General features: G+C 48.9%; 1 protein-coding gene across 1 annotated transcript in view; it reads left to right on the top strand.

Annotated features, from left to right (window-relative positions):
• LOC306758898 (mitofusin-1-like) overlaps window positions 1-25,050 on the top strand; it is a gene marked incomplete at both ends in the record, with an annotated part of 51,050 nt that overhangs the window by 25,008 nt on the left and 992 nt on the right. Inside the window, 7 exons of the mRNA XM_079244323.1 lie at window positions 918-985; window positions 1,090-1,211; window positions 1,281-1,407; window positions 5,441-5,545; window positions 5,644-5,746; window positions 5,827-6,044; window positions 6,116-6,217. Coding sequence (XP_079100449.1) covers window positions 918-985; window positions 1,090-1,211; window positions 1,281-1,407; window positions 5,441-5,545; window positions 5,644-5,746; window positions 5,827-6,044; window positions 6,116-6,217 — 845 coding nt within the window. The remainder of the gene's footprint in view (window positions 1-917; window positions 986-1,089; window positions 1,212-1,280; window positions 1,408-5,440; window positions 5,546-5,643; window positions 5,747-5,826; window positions 6,045-6,115; window positions 6,218-25,050) is intronic.

The raw sequence follows: 25,050 nt of genomic DNA on the forward strand, positions 1-25,050 counted from the left end.
CTAGATAAATATGCTTGTGTCACACACAGTGGATGAGGTGAGTAAGTGACAGAGGCTGTGAATGTAATCAAATAGAATGAATTATTTTTGCGTGACGTGAAAAACGTTGTAATTTACGTCCCACTCTGTAATCCAGAGCGGGATCAGTGGCGGATTTGGTTCTTCATTGTGACTGTAGGTGGAGTCGTGCAGGTGTCCTCTCTGCTCCTCTGACTGGCTGCAGCTGCAGCCGGAGCGACTGAGTGCTTTAGGACGGGGAGAGACTCTCCTTCTGACAATAACTTTACAATATGCGCTTTAAAGTCAGTCGCCAAAACACCAGGAAAGTCTCCAATAACTCCTGTAAAAGTCGCTAGATTTGTCGCTTTTCACAAGAAGTCGCCAGATTTAGCGAGAAAGTGGCTCCACGCTGCCTCTCATGACGTAGCACGTAGCTCACGTTATGTACGTAACGAGGTGCGCTTGCTTTAACTCTCTGTGCAAAGCGGTGCAGAGTCGAGGAGGAGGGAGGAAACCCCCCCCCACAGCTAAAAACACCTGCGTGACAACAGGATACTCCAATATGACGAATATAGACATTTTCTATATCACACAGAGGACTAGCCACGATATCTCCAGTATACTCGATATATCGCCCAGCCCTAGTACAGCATGGAGGAAACCAGGAGTGTGCTGCGTGACACACCAAAGCCAGAGACCCACAGTGGACCAGAACCAGGAGGGGAACCTCCATCAGAACCAGTCTGGAAAGACTGTCCAATCAAAGGAGACATGAGAGACTGGCCCTGCCCCCCTTGGTTCGGGTTCAGTGTGGCCGTTCTCGGGGGGAAAGACGGGTTTGTCATGCTTGCACACTCCTGGGTTTCACATGCAGGACCCATCTGGACTGAACCTGAACATCCCATGTGGTCCTGCAGGGGGAGCTCTGGCTGAGGGTTTCCACGAGAGGCTGAGGGAGTTCCAGCGCTTTGAGAGGACATTTGAGGTACAAAACCCCAGAACCCTCTGCCTGAAGCTTGCAGGTCCAGTTGGATGGGGATGTTTGGTCTTGTGTTCTGGTTGGGTTAAACTGGACCTCTGTCCCTGCAGGAGTTCATCTCTCAGTCTGCGGTCCGGACCAAGTTTGAGCAGCACACAGTAAGAGCCTGGCAAATTACAGAGGCCATCAAAGCTGTGATGGACGCCATCAACATTGCTTCAGCTGACAGAAAGTGAGCAGAACCAGCTGATTCAGATTGTCCCTGGTGAATGTGTGCTGTCTGACCTTTGACCTCTGACAGGATCTGCTGCCTTGAGCAGCGCGAGGACCTACGGGACCGGCTAGACTTCGTCCGAGGACAAATGAACCGTCTGACCGACAGCATCAAAGAGAGGATCAGGACTCTGACAGACGATGTTTCTGCAAAGGTACACAAATCCTTCTGAAGAGGATTACACTGCCGAGCCAACACAGGTACAGGTCCAGCTCCAGGACTCACCTGGTCAGATGGAACCTGCTCCTCATTTCTACCCTGAATATTCAGAGACTCAAAAACTGCTTCAGAAACCCTTTAGGTAGGTCATGATGATGTGTTTGCAGAGATGGTTACCTCCAGCAGGGAGGTTATGTTTTTACCGGCGTTTTATCTGTTTGTGTTGTTTAAAGGGTTCCTATGATGGAGTTTGGAGTTTTCTGAGCTTTCTACAGTGTTGCAGTGTTGAATCCTCATCAGACATGTGAACGACACTGTTTTTTATCACCTAAACGCATGTTTGAGTTTGAGTTTGAGTTCCAGCACTCTCTCCATTCGGTTTCCATGGCGACGAAAAACGCGTGGTTTTAGAGAGTTTTTTCTACGTGGAAATCCTTGTGACGTCCCGGGGGATAAGGTTCGGTGATTGGTTACCTTCTACTGGTTAACAAGGGCATGTACAAATACATCAGGCGGGTGGAAAACGTGGGATAAAGTTATTTCCAACGATGGCTGGTGAGTTTACCAAAGAGAGACATCCTGCTGCATTCGTTGCTGTGGGTTGCTGTTTTCCACTTCGTTTTCAGGCTCTGATTCAGGTTCCAACATGTAGGGCTGTATGCTATGTGTTGACATTGTAGTTTGTTTTTTTATTGAGTTCATATGAGCCTAATCCTTCTGTTTATGAGACGTTACAATGACGGTGAAAGCAGGTGCGGTGCGCGCTCCCGATGTAGCGCAGTGGCGGGAGGCGGGGCTTAATGCGGAAGAGTCTCCATCCACTCGTTTTGCCCGCAGGCTGATCTGACAGCCTACGGAGAGGGTCGGTCTGAAGTAAATAAAGCCATTTGTGACAATAACTCCATCAATCCCAGCCCTTCTGGTCTCAGAAATAAAAATAAATGAGCCTGAAATGCACAGAATAGTTCCACTTTAACCTTTAAAAGTTATGGACATGTCGTCATGAAAGTTTCAGCCGTTGTTGGGAATGTAATAAGGAAGAACTGATTTAATTTTGGTGCCGATCCGGATCACCATTTGGATCCAGGAACTTTTTTAAAGGATTCTTTAATGTTGTGAAATAGGGTCGTTTTCAACATTTTTGCACATAACTCCAATAAAAATGGTCGGATCACTGAGAAAAATATCCAGGACAAGCTTCCACCAAGTTGTAAAATATATTAAGGACTGATCCAGGTAAAGGAATCATTCTGGATACTACAATCCAAAATATAAAAAAGGAAGTCTTTGGAATCTTCATCATTGAAAGAGAACAAATAATTGAAATATGGGCAGAAGTGTGGCCCTTGGTGGAGGTTTGCCCTCTCCGGGTGCTTTCCTGGTTAATGTATGTAACAACGTCATTCTATCCTGTCGATCCTCAGCTTTAAACCTGCAAGATGTCTGTTTTATTTCAGTAAAACAGGGTCCTGTTGAGGGTCACATAGACGGTCCTGTTGAGGGTCACATAGACGGTCCTGTTGAGGGTCACATAGAGGGTCCTGTTGAGGGTCACATAGAGGGTCCTGTTGAGGGTCACATAGACGGTCCTGTTGAGGGTCACATAGACGGTCCTGTTGAGGGTCACATAGAGGGTCCTGTTGAGGGTCACATAGACGGTCCTGTTGAGGGTCACATAGACGGTCCTGTTGAGGGTCACATAGAGGGTCCTGTTGAGGGTCACATAGACGGTCCTGTTGAGGGTCACATAGACGGTCCTGCTGAGGGTCACATAGACGGTCCTGTTGAGGGTCACATAGACGGTCCTGTTGAGGGTCACATAGACGGTCCTGTTGAGGGTCACATAGACGGTCCTGTTGAGGGTCACATAGAGGGTCCTGTTGAGGGTCACATAGACGGTCCTGTTGAGGGTCACATAGACGGTCCTGTTGAGGGTCACATAGAGGGTCCTGTTGAGGGTCACATAGACGGTCCTGTTGAGGGTCACATAGACGGTCCTGCTGAGGGTCACATAGACGGTCCTGTTGAGGGTCACATAGACGGTCCTGCTGAGGGTCACATAGACGGTCCTGTTGAGGGTCACATAGACGGTCCTGCTGAGGGTCACATAGACGGTCCTGTTGAGGGTCACATAGACGGTCCTGTTGAGGGTCACATAGACGGTCCTGTTGAGGGTCACATAGAGGGTCCTGTTGAGGGTCACATAGACGGTCCTGTTGAGGGTCACATAGACGGTCCTGTTGAGGGTCACATAGACGGTCCTGTTGAGGGTCACATAGAGGGTCCTGTTGAGGGTCACATAGACGGTCCTGTTGAGGGTCACATAGACGGTCCTGTTGAGGGTCACATAGAGGGTCCTGTTGAGGGTCACATAGACGGTCCTGTTGAGGGTCACATAGACGGTCCTGCTGAGGGTCACATAGACGGTCCTGTTGAGGGTCACATAGAGGGTCCTGTTGAGGGTCACATAGAGGGTCCTGTTGAGGGTCACATAGACGGTCCTGTTGAGGGTCACATAGAGGGTCCTGTTGAGGGTCACATAGACGGTCCTGTTGAGGGTCACATAGAGGGTCCTGTTGAGGGTCACATAGACGGTCCTGTTGAGGGTCACATAGACGGTCCTGTTGAGGGTCACATAGAGGGTCCTGTTGAGGGTCACATAGACGGTCCTGTTGAGGGTCACATAGACGGTCCTGTTGAGGGTCACATAGACGGTCCTGTTGAGGGTCACATAGACGGTCCTGTTGAGGGTCACATAGACGGTCCTGTTGAGGGTCACATAGAGGGTCCTGTTGAGGGTCACATAGACGGTCCTGTTGAGGGTCACATAGACGGTCCTGTTGAGGGTCACATAGACGGTCCTGTTGAGGGTCACATAGACGGTCCTGTTGAGGGTCACATAGAGGGTCCTGTTGAGGGTCACATAGACGGTCCTGTTGAGGGTCACATAGACGGTCCTGTTGAGGGTCACATAGACGGTCCTGTTGAGGGTCACATAGAGGGTCCTGTTGAGGGTCACATAGACGGTCCTGTTGAGGGTCACATAGAGGGTCCTGTTGAGGGTCACATAGACGGTCCTGTTGAGGGTCACATAGACGGTCCTGTTGAGGGTCACATAGACGGTCCTGTTGAGGGTCACATAGACGGTCCTGTTGAGGGTCACATAGAGGGTCCTGTTGAGGGTCACATAGACGGTCCTGTTGAGGGTCACATAGACGGTCCTGTTGAGGGTCACATAGACGGTCCTGTTGAGGGTCACATAGACGGTCCTGTTGAGGGTCACATAGACGGTCCTGTTGAGGGTCACATAGAGGGTCCTGTTGAGGGTCACATAGACGGTCCTGCTGAGGGTCACATAGACGGTCCTGTTGAGGGTCACATAGACGGTCCTGCTGAGGGTCACATAGACGGTCCTGCTGAGGGTCACATAGACGGTCCTGTTGAGGGTCACATAGACGGTCCTGTTGAGGGTCACATAGACGGTCCTGCTGAGGGTCACATAGACGGTCCTGTTGAGGGTCACATAGACGGTCCTGCTGAGGGTCACATAGACGGTCCTGTTGAGGGTCACATAGACGGTCCTGTTGAGGGTCACATAGACGGTCCTGTTGAGGGTCACATAGACGGTCCTGTTGAGGGTCACATAGACGGTCCTGTTGAGGGTCACATAGACGGTCCTGTTGAGGGTCACATAGACGGTCCTGCTGAGGGTCACATAGACGGTCCTGTTGAGGGTCACATAGAGGGAGGTTCTGTGATGGCCTGGGACCGGATCGGGGTTCTGTGATGGCCTGGGACCGGATCGGGGTTCTGTGATGGCCTGGGACCGGATCGGGGTTCTGTGATGGCCTGGGACCGGATCGGGGTTCTGTGATGGCCTGGGACCGGATCGGGGTTCTGTGATGGCCTGGGACCGGATCGGGGTTCTGTGATGGTCTGGGACCGGATCAGGGTCAGCATTCCCGGCTCAGTAGGAGCTCTTGGCGGGTGTTTCCATGGTAACAGGAAGCGGTTGTGTCGTCGAGCAGGTGGCGTCGGCGCTGTCGGATCACATTGGTTCTCTTCCTGTTCTGGTGGAGGAGTTCCGAGCTGACTTCAACCCGACGCCAGAAACTCTGCAGAGCTACAAGACGGTGAGTCCGACCCGCTTTCAGGTCCAATCCGGTCTGAGAGGGTCCGGTTCAGGGTGACGTTGCCGTACCGTTGGACGAAGACATCTGTCTCTCTGCAGAAGCTGCAGCAGCACGTGGAGGAGAGGCTGATCGGCTGTCTGGCCCACCGCTGCTCCGTCAGCGTCCTCAGAGACATCAGAGAGGTCCAGAGACACATGTCCGGTACGGTTCCTTCGTTCCTCCGCTCCGCACCACGCCCCATGTTTCTACGCTGTGATTGGTTGATGTCTGTCTGTCCGCAGACAGCGTCCGTCCTCTGCTGTCTCTGTCTGCCCAGGAGACCCTCACAGCTCCCTCCTCGTCCTTCGAGATGACCTATGACCTCGGCCTCGCCGCCCTCTGTGCTGATTTCAAGGAGAACATTGACTTCCAGTTCTCTCTGGGCTGGACCGCCCTGGTGACCCGCTTCATCGGTGCCGCCAATGCCAAACGGGCGCTGAGCGGCCAGCGCACGTCGCGGGTCAGCTTGTGTTCAAACCTTTAACATCCAGGTCCAGCAACTCCAGTCCTGACAACATCCTCTCCCTGCAGGACGCTTCCTCCTTCAAGGATGAGATGGTCGTTTCCATAGCAACGGGTTTGGTCTCCGTCACCTCCAGGGCGTCCATGACGGTTCTAGTTATCGGTGGAGTGGTATGTCCTGCAGGTTGACAGCAGAAATGATTCGCAGCTGTTATTTAGTGTCAGACTGTTAACTAGCAGCACATTAAACGTCACTATGAGTCCCAACCGACTCTGAGGCTGGAACCACTCAGATCTGGTCCAGGTACCAGACCTGGTCCAGGCACCAGATCTGGTCCAGGTACCAGATCTGGTCCAGGCACCAGATCTGGTCCAGGCACCAGACCTGGTCCAGGTACCAGACCTGGTCCAGGCACCAGATCTGGTCCAGGTACCAGATCTGGTCCAGGCACCAGATCTGGTCCAGGTACCAGATCTGGTCCAGGCACCAGATCTGGTCCAGGTACCAGACCTGGTCCAGGTACCAGACCTGGTCCAGGCACCAGACCTGGTCCAGGTACCAGATCTGGTCCAGGTACCAGACCTGGTCCAGGTACCAGACCTGGTCCAGGCACCAGATCTGGTCCAGGCACCAGATCTGGTCCAGGTACCAGACCTGGTCCAGGCAACAAATCTGGTCCAGGTACCAGATCTGGTCCAGGCACCAGATCTGGTCCAGGTACCAGACCTGGTCCAGGTACCAGACCTGGTCCAGGCACCAGAACTGCAGAGTTCAAGTCTGGATCAGTTTTATAGACAGGATGTGCACACACCTGCTACAGGTGTGTTTCTGTTGCTGCAGGTGTGTTTCTGTTGCTGCAGGTGTGTTTCTGTTGCTACAGGTGTGTTTCTGTTGCTACAGGTGTGTTTCTGTTGCTACAGGTGTGTTTCCGTTGCTGCAGGTGTGTTTCCGTTGCTACAGGTGTGTTTCTGTTGCTACAGGTGTGTTTCCGTTGCTACAGGTGTGTTTCTGTTGCTACAGGTGTGTTTCCGTTGCTACAGGTGTGTTTCTGTTGCTACAGGTGTGTTTCCGTTGCTACAGGTGTGTTTCTGTTGCTACAGGTGTGTTTCCGTTGCTACAGGTGTGTTTCCGTTGCTACATGTGTGTACTGTTGCTACAGGTGTGTTTCCGTTGCTACAGGTGTGTTTCTGTGTGTTTCTGTTGCTACAGGTGTGTTTCCGTTGCTACAGGTGTGTTTCCGTTGCTACAGGTGTGTTTCCGTTGCTGCAGGTGTGTTTCCGTTGCTACAGGTGTGTACTGTTGCTACAGGTGTGTTTCTGTTGCCACAGGTGTGTTTCTGTTGCTGCAGGTGTGTTTCCGTTGCTGCAGGTGTGTTTCCGTTGCTGCAGGTGTGTTTCTGTTGCTGCAGGTGTGTTTCTGTTGCTACAGGTGTGTTTCTGTTGCTACAGGTGTGTTTCTGTTGCTGCAGGTGTGTTTCCGTTGCTGCAGGTGTGTTTCCGTTGCTGCAGGTGTGTTTCTGTTGCTGCAGGTGTGTTTCTGTTGCTGCAGATGTGTTTCTGTTGCTACAGGTGTGTACTGTTGCTACAGGTGTGTTTCCGTTGCTACAGGTGTGTACTGTTGCTACAGGTGTGTTTCTGTTGCTACAGGTGTGTTTCCGTTGCTACAGGTGTGTTTCCGTTGCTACAGGTGTGTTTCTGTTGCTACAGGTGTGTCTCCGTTGCTACAGGTGTGTACTGTTGCTACAGGTGTGTACTCTTGCTACAGGTGTGTTTCCGTTGCTACAGGTGTGTACTGTTGCTACAGGTGTGTACTGTTGCTACAGGTGTGTTTCCGTTGCTACAGGTGTGTACTGTTGCTACAGGTGTGTTTCTGTTGCTACAGGTGTGTTTCCGTTGCTACAGGTGTGTTTCTGTTGCTGCAGGTGTGTTTCTGTTGCTACAGGTGTGTTTCTGTTGCTGCAGGTGTATTTCCGTTGCTGCAGGTGTTTACTGTTGCTGCAGGTGTGTTTCTGTTGCTACAGGTGTGTTTCTGTTGCTACAGGTGTGTTTCCGTTGCTACAGGTGTGTTTCCGTTGCTACAGGTGTGTTTCCGTTGCTACAGGTGTGTTTCTGTTGCTACAGGTGTGTTTCCGTTGCTACAGGTGTGTTTCCGTTGCTACAGGTGTGTACTGTTGCTACAGGTGTGTTTCCGTTGCTACAGGTGTGTTTCTGTTGCTACAGGTGTGTACTGTTGCTACAGGTGTGTACTGTTGCTACAGGTGTGTTTCCGTTTCTACAGGTGTGTTTCTGTTGCTGCAGGTGTGTTTCTGTTGCTACAGATGTGTTTCTGTTGCTACAGGTGTGTTCTGTTGCTACAGGTGTGTTTCTGTTGCTGCAGGTGTGTTTCTGTTGCTACAGGTGTGTTTCTGTTGCTACAGGTGTGTTTCTCTTGCTGCAGGTGTGTTTCTGTTGCTACAGGTGTGTTTCTGTTGCTACAGGTGTGTACTGTTGCTACAGGTGTGTTTCTGTTGCTGCAGGTGTGTTTCTGTTGCTACAGGTGTGTTTCTCTTGCTGCAGGTGTGTTTCTGTTGCTACAGGTGTGTTTCTGTTGCTACAGGTGTGTTTCTGTTGCTACAGGTGTGTACTGTTGCTACAGGTGTGTTTCCGTTTCTACAGGTGTGTTTCTGTTGCTACAGGTGTGTTTCTGTTGCTACAGATGTGTTTCTGTTGCTACAGGTGTGTTCTGTTGCTACAGGTGTGTTTCTGTTGCTACAGGTGTGTTTCTGTAGCTGCAGGTGTTTCCGTTGCTACAGGTGTGTTTCTGTTGCTACAGGTGTGTTTCTGTTGCTACAGGTGTGTTTCTGTTGCTGCAGGTGTGTTTCTGTTGCTACAGGTGTGTTTCTGTTGCTGCAGGTGTATTTCCGTTGCTGCAGGTGTGTTTCCGTTGCTACAGGTGTGTTTCTGTTGCTACAGGTGTGTTTCCGTTGCTACAGGTGTGTGCTGTTGCTACAGGTGTGTGCTGTTGCTACAGGTGTGTGCTGTTGCTACAGGTGTGTTTCTGTTGCTACAGGTGTGTTTCTGTTGCTACAGGTGTGTACTGTTGCTACAGGTGTGTACTGTTGCTACAGGTGGGTTTCTGTTGCTACAGGTGTGTACTGTTGCTACAGGTGTGTACTGTTGCTAAAGGTGTGTTTCCGTTGCTACAGGTGTGTACTGTTGCTACAGGTGTGTTTCCGTTGCTACAGGTGTGTTTCCGTTGCTACAGGTGTGTACTGTTGCTACAGGTGTGTACTGTTGCTACAGGTGTGTACTGTTGCTACAGGTGTGTTTCCGTTTCTACAGGTGCGTTTCTGTTGCTACAGGTGTGTTTCTGTTGCTACAGATGTGTTTCTGTTGCTACAGGTGTGTACTGTTGCTACAGGTGTGTTTCTGTTGCTACAGGTGTGTTTCTGTTGCTACAGGTGTGTTTCTGTTGCTACAGGTGTGTTTCTCTTGCTGCAGGTGTGTTTCTGTTGCTACAGGTGTGTTTCTGTTGCTACAGGTGTGTTTCTGTTGCTGCAGGTGTGTTTCTGTTGCTACAGGTGTGTTTCTGTTGCTACAGGTGTGTTTCTCTTGCTGCAGGTGTGTTTCTGTTGCTACAGGTGTGTTTCTGTTGCTGCAGGTGTGTTTCTGTTGCTACAGGTGTGTTTCTGTTGCTACAGGTGTGTTTCCGTTGCTACAGGTGTGAGCTGTTGCTACAGGTGTGTACTGTTGCCACAGGTGTGTTTCCGTTTCTTCAGGTGTGTTTCTGTTGCTGCAGGTGTGTTTCTGTTGGTACAGATGTGTTTCTGTTGCTACAGGTGTGTTCTGTTGCTACAGGTGTGTTTCTGTTGCTACAGGTGTGTTTCTGTAGCTGCAGGTGTTTCCGTTGCTACAGGTGTGTACTGTTGCTACAGTTGTGTGCTGTTGCTACAGGTGTGTACTGTTGCTACAGGTGTGTTTCTGTAGCTGCAGGTGTTTCCGTTGCTACAGGTGTGTACTGTTGCTACAGGTGTGTTTCCGTTGCTACAGGTGTGTGCTGTTGCTACAGGTGTGTTTCTGTTGCTACAGGTGTGTTTCCGTTGCTACAGGTGTGTACTGTTGCTACAGTTGTGTGCTGTTGCTACAGGTGTGTACTGTTGCTACAGGTGGGTTTCTGTTGCTACAGGTGTGTACTGTTGCTACAGGTGTGTACTGTTGCTACAGGTGTGTTTCCGTTGCTACAGGTGTGTACTGTTGCTACAGGTGTGTTTCCGTTGCTACAGGTGTGTTTTCGTTGCTACAGGTGTGTTTCCGTTGCTACAGGTGTGTTTCTGTTGCTACAGGTGTGTTTCCGTTGCTACAGGTGTGTACTGTTGCTACAGGTGTGTTTCCGTTTCTACAGGTGTGTTTCTGTTGCTGCAGGTGTGTTTCTGTTGCTGCAGGTGTGTTTCTGTTGCTACAGGTGTGTACTGTTGCTACAGGTGTGTTTCTGTTGCTACAGGTGTGTTTCTGTTGCTACAGGTGTGTTTCTGTTGCTACAGGTGTGTTTCTCTTGCTGCAGGTGTGTTTCTGTTGCTACAGGTGTGTTTCTATTGCTACAGGTGTGTACTGTTGCTACAGGTGTGTTTCTGTTGCTGCAGGTGTGTTTCTGTTGCTACAGGTGTGTTTCTGTTGCTACAGGTGTGTTTCTCTTGCTGCAGGTGTGTTTCTGTTTCTACAGGTGTGTTTCTGTTGCTGCAGGTGTGTTTCTGTTGCTACAGGTGTGTTTCTGTTGCTACAGGTGTGTGCTGTTGCTACAGGTGTGTACTGTTGCTACAGGTGTGTTTCCGTTTCTACAGGTGTGTTTCTGTTGCTGCAGGTGTGTTTCTGTTGCTACAGATGTGTTTCTGTTGCTACAGGTGTGTTCTGTTGCTACAGGTGTGTTTCTGTTGCTACAGGTGTGTTTCTGTAGCTGCAGGTGTTTCCGTTGCTACAGGTGTGTTTCTGTTGCTGCAGGTGTCTTTCTGTTGCTACAGGTGTGTTTCTGTTGCTGCAGTTGTATTTCCGTTGCTGCAGGTGTGTTTCCGTTGCTACAGGTGTGTTTCTGTTGCTACAGGTGTGTTTCCGTTGCTACAGGTGTGTTTCCGTTGCTACAGGTGTGTTTCTGTTGCTACAGGTGTGTTTCTGTTGCTACAGGTGTGTTTCTCTTGCTGCAGGTGTGTTTCTGTTGCTACAGGTGTGTTTCTGTTGCTACAGGTGTGTTTCTGTTGCTGCAGGTGTGTTTCTGTTGCTACAGGTGTGTTTCTGTTGCTGCAGGTGTGTTTCTGTTGCTACAGGTGTGTTTCTGTTGCTACAGGTGTGTGCTGTTGCTACAGGTGTGTACTGTTGCTACAGGTGTGTTTCCGTTTCTACAGGTGTGTTTCTGTTGCTGCAGGTGTGTTTCTGTTGCTACAGATGTGTTTCTGTTGCTACAGGTGTGTTCTGTTGCTACAGGTGTGTTTCTGTTGCTACAGGTGTGTTTCTGTAGCTGCAGGTGTGTTTCCGTTGCTACAGGTGTGTTTCTGTTGCTACAGGTGTGTTTCCGTTGCTACAGGTGTGTTTCCGTTGCTACAGGTGTGTTTCTGTTGCTACAGGTGTGTTTCTGTTGCTACAGGTGTGTTTCTCTTGCTGCAGGTGTGTTTCTGTTGCTACAGGTGTGTTTCTGTTGCTACAGGTGTGTTTCTGTTGCTGCAGGTGTGTTTCTGTTGCTACAGGTGTGTACTGTTGCTACAGGTGTGTTTCCGTTTCTACAGGTGTGTTTCTGTTGCTGCAGGTGTGTTTCTGTTGCTACAGGTGTGTTTCTGTTGCTGCAGGTGTGTTTCCGTTGCTACAGGTGTGTTTCCGTTGCTACAGGTGTGTTTCCGTTGCTACAGGTGTGTTTCCGTTGCTACAGGTGTGTTTCCGTTGCTACAGGTGTGTTTCCGTTGCTACAGGTGTGTACTGTTGCTACAGTTGTGTGCTGTTGCTACAGGTGTGTACTGTTGCTACAGGTGGGTTTCTGTTGCTACAGGTGTGTACTGTTGCTACAGGTGTGTACTGTTGCTACAGGTGTGTTTCCGTTGCTACAGGTGTGTACTGTTGCTACAGGTGTGTTTCCGTTGCTACAGGTGTGTTTTCGTTGCTACAGGTGTGTTTCCGTTGCTACAGGTGTGTTTCTGTTGCTACAGGTGTGTTTCCGTTGCTACAGGTGTGTACTGTTGCTACAGGTGTGTTTCCGTTTCTACAGGTGTGTTTCTGTTGCTGCAGGTGTGTTTCTGTTGCTGCAGGTGTGTTTCTGTTGCTACAGGTGTGTACTGTTGCTAGAGGTGTGTTTCTGTTGCTACAGGTGTGTTTCTGTTGCTACAGGTGTGTTTCTCTTGCTGCAGGTGTGTTTCTGTTGCTACAGGTGTGTTTCTATTGCTACAGGTGTGTACTGTTGCTACAGGTGTGTTTCTGTTGCTGCAGGTGTGTTTCTGTTGCTACAGGTGTGTTTCTGTTGCTACAGGTGTGTTTCTCTTGCTGCAGGTGTGTTTCTGTTGCTACAGGTGTGTTTCTGTTGCTGCAGGTGTGTTTCTGTTGCTACAGGTGTGTTTCTGTTGCTACAGGTGTGTGCTGTTGCTACATGTGTGTACTGTTGCTACAGGTGTGTTTCCGTTTCTACAGGTGTGTTTCTGTTGCTGCAGGTGTGTTTCTGTTGCTACAGATGTGTTTCTTTTGCTACAGGTGTGTTCTGTTGCTACAGGTGTGTTTCTGTTGCTACAGGTGTGTTTCTGTAGCTGCAGTTGTATTTCCGTTGCTGCAGGTGTGTTTCCGTTGCTACAGGTGTGTTTCTGTTGCTACAGGTGTGTTTCCGTTGCTACAGGTGTGTTTCCGTTGCTACAGGTGTGTTTCTGTTGCTACAGGTGTGTTTCTCTTGCTGCAGGTGTGTTTCTGTTGCTGCAGTTGTATTTCCGTTGCTGCAGGTGTGTTTCCGTTGCTACAGGTGTGTTTCTGTTGCTACAGGTGTGTTTCCGTTGCTACAGGTGTGTTTCCGTTGCTACAGGTGTGTTTCTGTTGCTACAGGTGTGTTTCTCTTGCTGCAGGTGTGTTTCTGTTGCTACAGGTGTGTTTCTGTTGCTACAGGTGTGTTTCTGTTGCTGCAGGTGTGTTTCTGTTGCTACAGGTGTGTTTCTGTTGCTGCAGGTGTGTTTCTGTTGCTACAGGTGTGTTTCTGTTGCTACAGGTGTGTGCTGTTGCTACAGGTGTGTACTGTTGCTACAGGTGTGTTTCCGTTTCTACAGGTGTGTTTCTGTTGCTGCAGGTGTGTTTCTGTTGCTACAGATGTGTTTCTGTTGCTACAGGTGTGTTCTGTTGCTACAGGTGTGTTTCTGTTGCTACAGGTGTGTTTCTGTAGCTGCAGGTGTTTCCGTTGCTACAGGTGTGTTTCTGTTGCTGCAGGTGTCTTTCTGTTGCTACAGGTGTGTTTCTGTTGCTGCAGGTGTATTTCCGTTGCTGCAGGTGTGTTTCCGTTGCTACAGGTGTGTTTCTGTTGCTACAGGTGTGTTTCCGTTGCTACAGGTGTGTTTCCGTTGCTACAGGTGTGTTTCTGTTGCTACAGGTGTGTTTCTGTTGCTACAGGTGTGTTTCTCTTGCTGCAGGTGTGTTTCTGTTGCTACAGGTGTGTTTCTGTTGCTACAGGTGTGTTTCTGTTGCTGCAGGTGTGTTTCTGTTGCTACAGGTGTGTACTGTTGCTACAGGTGTGTTTCCGTTTCTACAGGTGTGTTTCTGTTGCTGCAGGTGTGTTTCTGTTGCTACAGGTGTGTTTCTGTTGCTGCAGGTGTGTTTCCGTTGCTACAGGTGTGTTTCTGTTGCTACAGGTGTGTTTCCGTTGCTACAGGTGTGTTTCCGTTGCTACAGGTGTGTTTCCGTTGCTACAGGTGTGTACTTTTGCTACAGGTGTGTGCTGTTGCTACAGGTGTGTTTCTGTTGCTACAGGTGTGTTTCCGTTGCTACAGGTGTGTTTCTGTTGCTACAGGTGTGTTTCCGTTGCTACAGGTGTGTACTGTTGCTACAGGTGTGTTTCTGTTGCTGCAGGTGTGTTTCTGTTGCTACAGGTGTGTTTCTGTTGCTACAGGTGTGTTTCTCTTGCTGCAGGTGTGTTTCTGTTGCTACAGGTGTGTTTCTGTTGCTACAGGTGTGTTTCTGTTGCTGCAGGTGTGTTTCTGTTGCTACAGGTGTGTTTCTGTTGCTGCAGGTATGTTTCTGTTGCTACAGGTGTGTTTCCGTTGCTACAGGTGTGTTTCCGTTGCTACAGGTGTGTTTCCGTTGCTACAGGTGTGTACTGTTGCTACAGGTGTGTTTTTGTTGCTACAGGTGTGTTTCTCTTGCTACAGGTGTGTTTCTCTTGCTGCAGGTGTGTTTCCGTTGCTACAGGTGTGTTTCTGTTGCTACAGGTGTGTTTCCGTTGCTACAGGTGTGTACTGTTGCTACAGGTGTGTACTGTTGCTACAGGTGTGTGCTTTTGCTACAGGTGTGTTTCTGTTGCTACAGGTGTGTTTCTGTTGCTACAGGTGTGTACTGTTGCTACAGGTGTGTACTGTTGCTACAGGTGTGTACTCTTGCTACAGGTGTGTTTCCGTTGCTACATGTGTGTACTGTTGCTACAGGTGTGTTTCTGTTGCTACAGGTGTGTTTCCGTTGCGACAGGTGTGTTTCTGTTGCTGCAGGTGTGTTTCTGTTGCTACAGGTATGTTTCTGTTGCTGCAGGTGTTTTTCCGTTGCTGCAGGTGTGTTTCCGTTGCTACAGGTGTGTTTTTGTTGCTACAGGTGTGTTTCCGTTGTTACAGGTGTGTTTCTGTTGCTACAGGTGTGTTTCCGTTGCTACAGGTGTGTTTCTGTTGCTACAGGTGTGTTTCTGTTGCTGCAGGTGTATTTCCGTTGCTGCAGGTGTGTTTCCGTTGCTACAGGTGTGTTTCCGTTGCTACAGGTGTGTTTCCGTTGCTACAGCTGTGTTTCTGTTGCTACAGGTGTGTTTCCGTTGCTACAGGTGTGTTTCCGTTGCTACAGGTGTGTACTGTTGCTACAGGTGTGTGCTGTTGCTACAGGTGTGTGCTGTTGCTACAGGTGTGTTTCTGTTGCTACAGGTGTGTTTCTGTTGCTACAGGTGTGTACTGTTGCTACAGGTGTGTACTGTTGCTACAGGTGGGTTTCTGTTGCTACAGGTGTGTACTGTTGCTACAGGTGTGTTTCCGTTGCTACAGGTGTGTACTGTTGCTACAGGTGTGTGCTTTTGCTACAGGTGTGTTTCTGTTGCTACAGGTGTGTTTCCGTTGCTGCAGGTGTGTTTCCGTTGCTACAGGTGTGTTTCCGTTGCTACAGGTGTGTTTCCGTTGCTACAGGTGTGTTTCTGTTGCTACAGGTGTGTACTGTTGCTACAGGTGTGTTTCTGTTGCTACAGGTGTGTTTCCGTTGCTACAGGTGTGTACTGTTGCTACAGGTGTGTTTCCGTTTCTACAGGTGTGTTTCTGTTGCTGCAGGTGTGTTTCTGTTGCTACAGGTGTGTTTCTGTTGCTGCAGGTGTGTTTCCGTTGCTACAGGTGTGTTTCTGTTGCTACAGGTGTGTTTCCGTTGCTACAGGTGTGTTTCCGTTGCTACAGGTGTGTCCTGTTGCTACAGGTGTGTGCTGTTGCTACAGGTGTGTTTCTGTTGCTACAGGTGTGTTTCCGTTGCTACAGGTGTGTTTCTGCTGCTACAGGTGTGTTTCCGTTGCTACAGGTGTGTTTCTGTTGCTACAGGTGTGTTTCCGTTGCGACAGGTGTGTTTCCGTTGCGACAGGTGTGTACTGTTGCTACAGGTGTGTGCTGTTGCTACAGGTGTGTTTCTGTTGCTACAGGTGTGTTTCTGTTGCTACAGGTGTGTTTCCGTTTCTACAGGTGTGTTTCTGTTGCTGCAGGTGTGTTTCTGTTGCTACAGGTGTGTTTCTGTTGCAGCAGGTGTGTTTCTGTTGCTACAGGTGTGTTTCCGTTGTTACAGGTGTGTTTCCGTTGCTACAGGTGTGTACTGTTGCTACAGGTGTGTGCTGTTGCTACAGGTGTGTTTCTGTTGCTACAGGTGTGTTTCCGTTGCTACAGGTGTGTTTCTGTTGCTACAGGTGTGTTTCCGTTGCTACAGGTGTGTTTCTGTTGCTACAGGTGTGTTTCCGTTGCTACAGGTGTGTTTCCTTTGCTACAGGTGTGTGCTGTTGCTACAGGTGTGTTTCTGTTGCTACAGGTGTGTTTCCGTTGCTACAGGTGTGTTTCTGTTGCTACAGGTGTGTACTGTTGCTACAGGTGTGTTTCTGTTGCTACAGGTGTGTTTCTGTTGCTACAGGTGTGTACTGTTGCTACAGGTGTGTACTGTTGCTACAGGTGTGTTTCTGTTGCTACAGGTGTGTACTGTTGCTACAGGTGTGTACTGTTGCTACAGGTGTTTTTCCGTTGCTACATGTGTGTACTGTTGCTACAGGTGTGTTTCTGTTGCTACAGGTGTGTTTCCGTTGCTACAGCTGTGTACTGTTGCTACATGTGTGTGCTGTTGCTACAGGTGTGTTTCCGTTGCTACAGCTGTGTACTGTTGCTACATGTGTGTACTGTTGCTACAGGTGTGTTTCTGTTGCTACAGCTGTGTACTGTTGCTACATGTGTGTACTGTTGCTACAGGTGTGTTTCTGTTGCTACAGGTGTGTTTCCGTTGCTACAGCTGTGTACTGTTGCTACATGTGTGTACTGTTGCTACAGGTGTGTTTCCGTTGCTACAGGTGTGTACTGTTGCTACAGGTGTGTGCTGTTGCTACAGGTGTGTTTCCGTTGCTACAGGTGTGTACTGTTGCTACAGGTGTGTGCTGTTGCTACAGGTGTGTTTCTGTTGCTACAGGTGTGTTCCTTTTGCTACAGGTGTGTACTGTTGCTACAGGTGTGTACTGTTGCTACAGGTGTGTTTCTGTTACTACAGGTGTGTTTCCGTTGCTGCAGGTGTGTTTCCGTTGCTACAGGTGTGTTTCTGTTGCTACAGGTGTGTTTCCGTTGCTACAGGTGTGTTTCTGTTGCTACAGGTGTGTTTCCGTTGCTACAGGTGTGTACTGTTGCTACAGGTGTGTTTCCGTTGCTACAGGTGTGTACTGTTGCTACAGGTGGGTTTCTGTTGCTACAGGTGTGTACTGTTGCTACAGGTGTGTTTCCGTTGCTACAGGTGTGTACTGTTGCTACAGGTGTGTTTCCGTTGCTACATGTGTGTACTGTTGCTACAGGTGTGTTTCTGTTGCTACAGGTGTGTTTCCGTTGCTACAGGTGTGTTTCATTTGCTACAGGTGTGTTTCTGTTGCTACAGGTGTGTTTCCGTTGCTACAGGTGTGTTTCCGTTGCTACAGGTGTGTTTCCGTTGCTACAGGTGTGTACTTTTGCTGCAGGTGTGTGCTGTTGCTACAGGTGTGTGCTGTTGCTACAGGTGTGTTTCTGTTGCTACACGTGTGTTTCTGTTGCTACAGGTGTGTTTCTGTTGCTACAGGTGTGTTTCCGTTGCTGCAGGTGTGTTTCCGTTGCTACAGGTGTGTTTCCGTTGCTACAGGTGTGTTTCTGTTGCTACAGGTGTGTTTCTGTTGCTACAGGTGTGTACTGTTGCTACAGGTGTGTACTGTTGCTACAGGTGTGTTTCCGTTGCTACAGGTGTGTACTGTTGCTACACGTGTGTTTCCGTTTCTACAGGTGTGTTTCTGTTGCTGCAGGTGTGTTTCTGTTGCTACAGGTGTGTTTCTGTTGCTGCAGGTGTGTTTCCGTTGCTACAGGTGTGTTTCTGTTGCTACAGGTGTGTTTCAGTTGCTACAGGTGTGTTTCCGTTGCTACAGGTGTGTTTCCGTTGCTACAGGTGTGTCCTGTTGCTACAGGTGTGTGCTGTTGCTACAGGTGTGTTTCTGTTGCTACAGGTGTGTTTCCGTTGCTACAGGTGTGTTTCTGCTGCTACAGGTGTGTTTCCGTTGCTACAGGTGTGTACTGTTGCTACAGGTGTGTTTCTGTTGCTACAGGTGTGTTTCCGTTGCTACAGGTGTGTTTCTGTTGCTACAGGTGTGTTTCTGTTGCTACAGGTGTGTTTCCGTTGCTACAGGTGTGTTTCCGTTGCTACAGGTGTGTTTCTGTTGCTACAGGTGTGTTTCTGTTGCTACAGGTGTGTTTCCGTTGCTACAGGTGTGTACTGTTGCTACAGGTGTGTGCTGTTGCTACAGGTGTGTGCTGTTGCTACAGGTGTGTTTCCGTTGCTACAGGTATGTACTGTTGCTGCAGGTGTGTTTCTGTTGCTACAGGTGTGTTTCTGTTGCTGCAGGTGTGTAGTGTTGCTACAGGTGTGTGCTGTTGCTACAGGTGTGTTTCTGTTGCTACAGGTGTGTTTCCGTTGCTAAAGGTGTGTTTCTGTTGCTACAGGTGTGTTTCCGTTGCTACAGGTGTGTTTCTGTTGCTACAGGTGTGTTTCCGTTGCTACAGCTGTGTTTCCGTTGCGACAGGTGTGTACTGTTGCTACAGGTGTGTGCTGTTGCTACAGGTGTGTTTCTGTTGCTACAGGTGTGTTTCTGTTGCTACAGGTGTGTTTCCGTTTCTACAGGTGTGTTTCTGTTGCTGCAGGTGTGTTTCTGTTGCTACAGGTGTGTTTCTGTTGCTGCAGGTGTGTTTCCGTTGCTACAGGTGTGTTTCCGTTGTTACAGGTGTGTTTCCGTTGCTACAGGTCTGTACTGTTGCTACAGCTGTGTGCTGTTGCTACAGGTGTGTTTCTGTTGCTACAGGTGTGTTTCCGTTGCTACAGGTGTGTTTCTGTTGCTACAGGTGTGTTTCTGTTGCTACAGGTGTGTTTCCGTTGCTACAGGTGTGTTTCTGTTGCTACAGGTGTGTTTCCGTTGCTACAGGTGTGTTTCCTTTGCTACAGGTGTGTGCTGTTGCTACAGGTGTGTTTCTGTTGCTACAGGTGTGTTTCCGTTGCTACAGGTGTGTTTCTGTTGCTACAGGTGTGTACTGTTGCTACAGGTGTGTTTCTGTTGCTACAGGTGTGTTTCTGTTGCTACAGGTGTGTACTGTTGCTACAGGTGTGTACTGTTGCTACAGGTGTGTTTCTGTTGCTACAGGTGTGTACTGTTGCTACAGGTGTGTACTGTTGCTACAGGTGTGTTTCCGTTGCTACATGTGTGTACTGTTGCTACAGGTGTGTTTCTGTTGCTACAGGTGTGTTTCCGTTGCTACAGCTGTGTACTGTTGCTACATGTGTGTGCTGTTGCTACAGGTGTGTTTCCGTTGCTACAGCTGTGTACTGTTGCTACATGTGTGTACTGTTGCTACAGGTGTGTTTCTGTTGCTACAGCTGTGTACTGTTGCTACATGTGTGTACTGTTGCTACAGGTGTGTTTCTGTTGCTACAGGTGTGTTTCCGTTGCTACAGCTGTGTACTGTTGCTACATGTGTGTACTGTTGCTACAGGTGTGTTTCCGTTGCTACAGGTGTGTACTGTTGCTACAGGTGTGTACTGTTGCTACAGGTGTGTTTCTGTTGCTACAGGTGTGTTTCTGTTGCTACAGGTGTGTACTGTTGCTACAGGTGTGTTTCTGTTGCTACAGGTGTGTTTCTGTTGCTACAGGTGTGTACTGTTGCTACAGGTGTGTTTCCGTTGCTACAGGTGTGTTTCCGTTGCTACAGGTGTGTACTTTTGCTGCAGGTGTGTGCTGTTGCTACAGGTGTGTGCTGTTACTACAGGTGTGTTTCCGTTGCTGCAGGTGTGTTTCCGTTGCTACAGGTGTGTTTCTGTTGCTACAGGTGTGTTTCCTTTGCTACAGGTGTGTTTCTGTTGCTACAGGTGTGTTTCCGTTGCTACAGGTGTGTACTGTTGCTACAGGTGTGTTTCCGTTGCTACAGGTGTGTACTGTTGCTACAGGTGTGTGCTGTTGCTACAGGTGTGTGCTGTTGCTACAGGTGTGTTTCCGTTGCTACAGGTATGTACTGTTGCTGCAGGTGTGTTTCTGTTGCTACAGGTGTGTTTCTGTTGCTGCAGGTGTGTACTGTTGCTACAGGTGTGTGCTGTTGCTACAGGTGTGTTTCTGTTGCTACAGGTGTGTTTCCGTTGCTAAAGGTGTGTTTCTGTTGCTACAGGTGTGTTTCCGTTACTGCAGGTGTGTTTCTGTTGCTACAGGTGTGTTTCCGTTGCTACAGGTGTGTTTCCGTTGCGACAGGTGTGTACTGTTGCTACAGGTGTGTGCTGTTGCTACAGGTGTGTTTCTGTTGCTACAGGTGTGTTTCTGTTGCTACAGGTGTGTTTCCGTTTCTACAGGTGTGTTTCTGTTGCTGCAGGTGTGTTTCTGTTGCTACAGGTGTGTTTCTGTTGCTGCAGGTGTGTTTCCGTTGCTACAGGTGTGTTTCCGTTGTTACAGGTGTGTTTCCGTTGCTACAGGTGTGTTTCCGTTGCTACAGGTGTGTTTCTGTTGCTACAGGTGTGTTTCCGTTGCTACAGGTGTGTTTCCTTTGCTACAGGTGTGTGCTGTTGCTACAGGTGTGTTTCTGTTGCTACAGGTGTGTTTCCGTTGCTACAGGTGTGTTTCTGTTGCTACAGGTGTGTACTGTTGCTACAGGTGTGTTTCTCTTGCTACAGGTGTGTTTCTGTTGCTACAGGTGTGTACTGTTGCTACAGGTGTGTACTGTTGCTACAGGTGTGTTTCTGTTGCTACAGGTGTGTACTGTTGCTACAGGTGTGTACTGTTGCTACAGGTGTGTTTCCGTTGCTACATGTGTGTACTGTTGCTACAGGTGTGTTTCTGTTGCTACAGGTGTGTTTCCGTTGCTACAGCTGTGTACTGTTGCTACATGTGTGTGCTGTTGCTACAGGTGTGTTTCCGTTGCTACAGCTGTGTACTGTTGCTACATGTGTGTACTGTTGCTACAGGTGTGTTTCTGTTGCTACAGCTGTGTACTGTTGCTACATGTGTGTACTGTTGCTACAGGTGTGTTTCTGTTGCTACAGGTGTGTTTCCGTTGCTACAGCTGTGTACTGTTGCTACATGTGTGTACTGTTGCTACAGGTGTGTTTCCGTTGCTACAGGTGTGTACTGTTGCTACAGGTGTGTACTGTTGCTACAGGTGTGTTTCTGTTGCTACAGGTGTGTTTCTGTTGCTACAGGTGTGTACTGTTGCTACAGGTGTGTTTCTGTTGCTACAGGTGTGTTTCTGTTGCTACAGGTGTGTACTGTTGCTACAGGTGTGTTTCCGTTGCTACAGGTGTGTTTCCGTTGCTACAGGTGTGTACTTTTGCTGCAGGTGTGTGCTGTTGCTACAGGTGTGTGCTGTTGCTACAGGTGTGTTTCTGTTGCTACACGTGTGTTTCTGTTGCTACAGGTGTGTTTCTGTTGCTACAGGTGTGTTTCCGTTGCTGCAGGTGTGTTTCCGTTGCTACAGGTGTGTTTCCGTTGCTACAGGTGTGTTTCCGTTGCTACAGGTGTGTTTCTGTTGCTACAGGTGTGTACTGTTGCTACAGGTGTGTTTCCGTTGCTACAGGTGTGTACTGTTGCTACAGGTGTGTTTCCGTTTCTACAGGTGTGTTTCTGTTGCTGCAGGTGTGTTTCTGTTGCTACAGGTGTGTTTCTGTTGCTGCAGGTGTGTTTCCGTTGCTACAGGTGTGTTTCTGTTGCTACAGGTGTGTTTCAGTTGCTACAGGTGTGTTTCCGTTGCTACAGGTGTGTTTCCGTTGCTACAGGTGTGTCCTGTTGCTACAGGTGTGTGCTGTTGCTACAGGTGTGTTTCTGTTGCTACAGGTGTGTTTCCGTTGCTACAGGTGTGTTTCTGCTGCTACAGGTGTGTTTCCGTTGCTACAGGTGTGTACTGTTGCTACAGGTGTGTTTCTGTTGCTACAGGTGTGTTTCCGTTGCTACAGGTGTGTTTCTGTTGCTACAGGTGTGTTTCCGTTGCTACAGGTGTGTTTCTGTTGCTACAGGTGTGTTTCCGTTGCTACAGGTGTGTTTCCTTTGCTACAGGTGTGTGCTGTTGCTACAGGTGTGTTTCTGTTGCTACAGGTGTGTTTCCGTTGCTACAGGTGTGTTTCTGTTGCTACAGGTGTGTACTGTTGCTACAGGTGTGTTTCTGTTGCTACAGGTGTGTTTCTGTTGCTACAGGTGTGTACTGTTGCTACAGGTGTGTACTGTTGCTACAGGTGTGTTTCTGTTGCTACAGGTGTGTACTGTTGCTACAGGTGTGTACTGTTGCTACAGGTGTTTTTCCGTTGCTACATGTGTGTACTGTTGCTACAGGTGTGTTTCTGTTGCTACAGGTGTGTTTCCGTTGCTACAGCTGTGTACTGTTGCTACATGTGTGTGCTGTTGCTACAGGTGTGTTTCCGTTGCTACAGCTGTGTACTGTTGCTACATGTGTGTACTGTTGCTACAGGTGTGTTTCTGTTGCTACAGCTGTGTACTGTTGCTACATGTGTGTACTGTTGCTACAGGTGTGTTTCTGTTGCTACAGGTGTGTTTCCGTTGCTACAGCTGTGTACTGTTGCTACATGTGTGTACTGTTGCTACAGGTGTGTTTCCGTTGCTACAGGTGTGTACTGTTGCTACAGGTGTGTGCTTTTGCTACAGGTGTGTTTCCGTTGCTACAGGTGTGTACTGTTGCTACAGGTGTGTGCTGTTGCTACAGGTGTGTTTCTGTTGCTACAGGTGTGTTTCTGTTGCTACAGGTGTGTTCCTTTTGCTACAGGTGTGTACTGTTGCTACAGGTGTGTACTGTTGCTACAGGTGTGTTTCTGTTGCTACAGGTGTGTACTGTTGCTACAGGTGTGTTTCTGTTGCTACAGGTGTGTTTCTTTTGCTGCAGGTGTGTTTCTGTTACTACAGGTGTGTTTCCGTTGCTGCAGGTGTGTTTCCGTTGCTACAGGTGTGTTTCTGTTGCTACAGGTGTGTTTCCGTTGCTACAGGTGTGTTTCTGTGTCTACAGGTGTGTTTCCGTTGCTACAGGTGTGTACTGTTGCTACAGGTGTGTTTCCGTTGCTACAGGAGTGTACTGTTGCTACAGGAGTGTACTGTTGCTACAGGTGTGTGCTGTTGCTACAGGTGTGTGCTGTTGCTACAGGTGTGTTTCCGTTGCTACAGGTATGTACTGTTGCTACAGGTGTGTTTCCGTTGCTACAGGTATGTACTGTTGCTACAGGTGTGTTTCTGTTGCTACAGGTGTGTACTGTTGCTACAGGTGTGTTTCTGTTGCTACAGGTGTGAACTGTTGTTACAGGTGTGTTTCTGTTGCTACAGGTGTGTTTCCGTTGCTACAGGTGTGTTTCTGTTGCTACAGGTGTGTTTCTGTTGCTACAGGTGTGTTTCCGTTGCTACAGGTGTGTTTCTGTTGCTACAGGTGTATTTCCGTTGCTACAGGTGTGTTTCCGTTGCTACAGGTGTGTACTGTTGCTACAGGTGTGTACTGTTGCTACAGGTGTGTGCTTTTGCTACAGTTGTGTTTCTGTTGCTACAGGTGTGTTTCTGTTGCTACAGGTGTGTTTCTGTTGCTGCAGGTGTGTTTCTGTTGCTACAGGTGTGTTTCTGTTGCTGCAGGTGTGTTTCCGTTGCTACAGGTGTGTTTCTTTTGCTACAGGTGTGTTTCCGTTGCTACAGGTGTGTTTCTGTTGCTACAGGTGTGTACTGTTGCTACAGGTGTGTACTGTTGTTACAGGTGTGTTTCCGTTGCTACAGGTGTGTACTGTTGCTACAGGTGTGTTTCCGTTTCTACAGGTGTGTTTCTGTTGCTGCAGGTGTGTTTCTGTTGCTGCAGGTGTGTTTCCGTTGCTACAGGTGTGTTTCCGTTGCTACAGGTGTGTTTCTGTTGCTACAGGTGTGTTTCCGTTGCTACAGGTGTGTTTCCGTTGCTACAGGTGTGTTTCCGTTGCTACAGGTGTGTACTGTTGCTACAGGTGTGTGCTGTTGCTACAGGTGTGTTTCTGTTGCTACAGGTGTGTTTCTGTTGCTACAGGTGTGTTTCTGTTGTTACAGGTGTGTTTCTGTTGCTACAGGTGTGTTTCCGTTGCTACAGGTGTGTTTCTGTTGCTACAGGTGTGTTTCCGTTGCTACAGGTGTGTTTCCGTTGCGACAGGTGTGTACTGTTGCTACAGGTGTGTGCTGTTGCTACAGGTGTGTTTCTGTTGCTACAGGTGTGTTTCTGTTGCTACAGGTGTGTTTCCGTTTCTACAGGTGTGTTTCTGTTGCTGCAGGTGTGTTTCTGTTGCTACAGGTGTGTTTCTGTTGCTACAGTTGTGTTTCCGTTGCTACAGGTGTGTTTCCGTTGCTACAGGTGTGTTTCCGTTGCTACAGGTGTGTACCGTTGCTACAGGTGTGTGCTGTTGCTACAGGTGTGTTTCTGTTGCTACAGGTGTGTTTCCGTTGCTAAAGGTGTGTTTCCGTTGCTACAGGTGTGTTTCTGTTGCTACAGGTGTGTTTCCGTTGCTACAGGTGTGTTTCTGTTGCTACAGGTGTGTTTCTGTTGCTACAGGTGTGTTTCCGTTGCTACAGGTGTGTACTGTTGCTACAGGTGTGTGCTGTTGCTACAGGTGTGTGCTGTTGCTACAGGTGTGTGCTGTTGCTACAGGTGTGTTTCTGTTGCTACAGGTGTGTACTGTTGCTACAGGTGTGTTTCTTTTGCTACAGGTGTGTTTCTGTTGCTACAGGTGTGTTTCTGTTGCTACAGGTGTGTACTGTTGCTACAGGTGTGTACTGTTGCTACAGGTGTGTTTCTGTTGCTACAGGTGTGTACTGTTGCTACAGGTGTGTACTGTTGCTACAGGTGTGTGCTGTTGCTACAGGTGTGTTTCCGTTGCTACAGGTGTGTACTGTTGCTACATGTGTGTACTGTTGCTACAGGTGTGTACTGTTGCTACAGGTGTGTTTCCGTTGCTACATGTGTGTACTGTTGCTACAGGTGTGTACTGTTGCTACAGGTGTGTTTCCGTTGCTACAGCTGTGTACTGTTGCTACATGTGTTTACTGTTGCTACAGGTGTGTTTCCGTTGCTACAGGT

This window comes from Telmatherina bonti, assembly GCF_933228915.1.
Source record: "Telmatherina bonti genome assembly, chromosome: 7".
NCBI lineage: Eukaryota > Metazoa > Chordata > Actinopteri > Atheriniformes > Telmatherinidae > Telmatherina > Telmatherina bonti.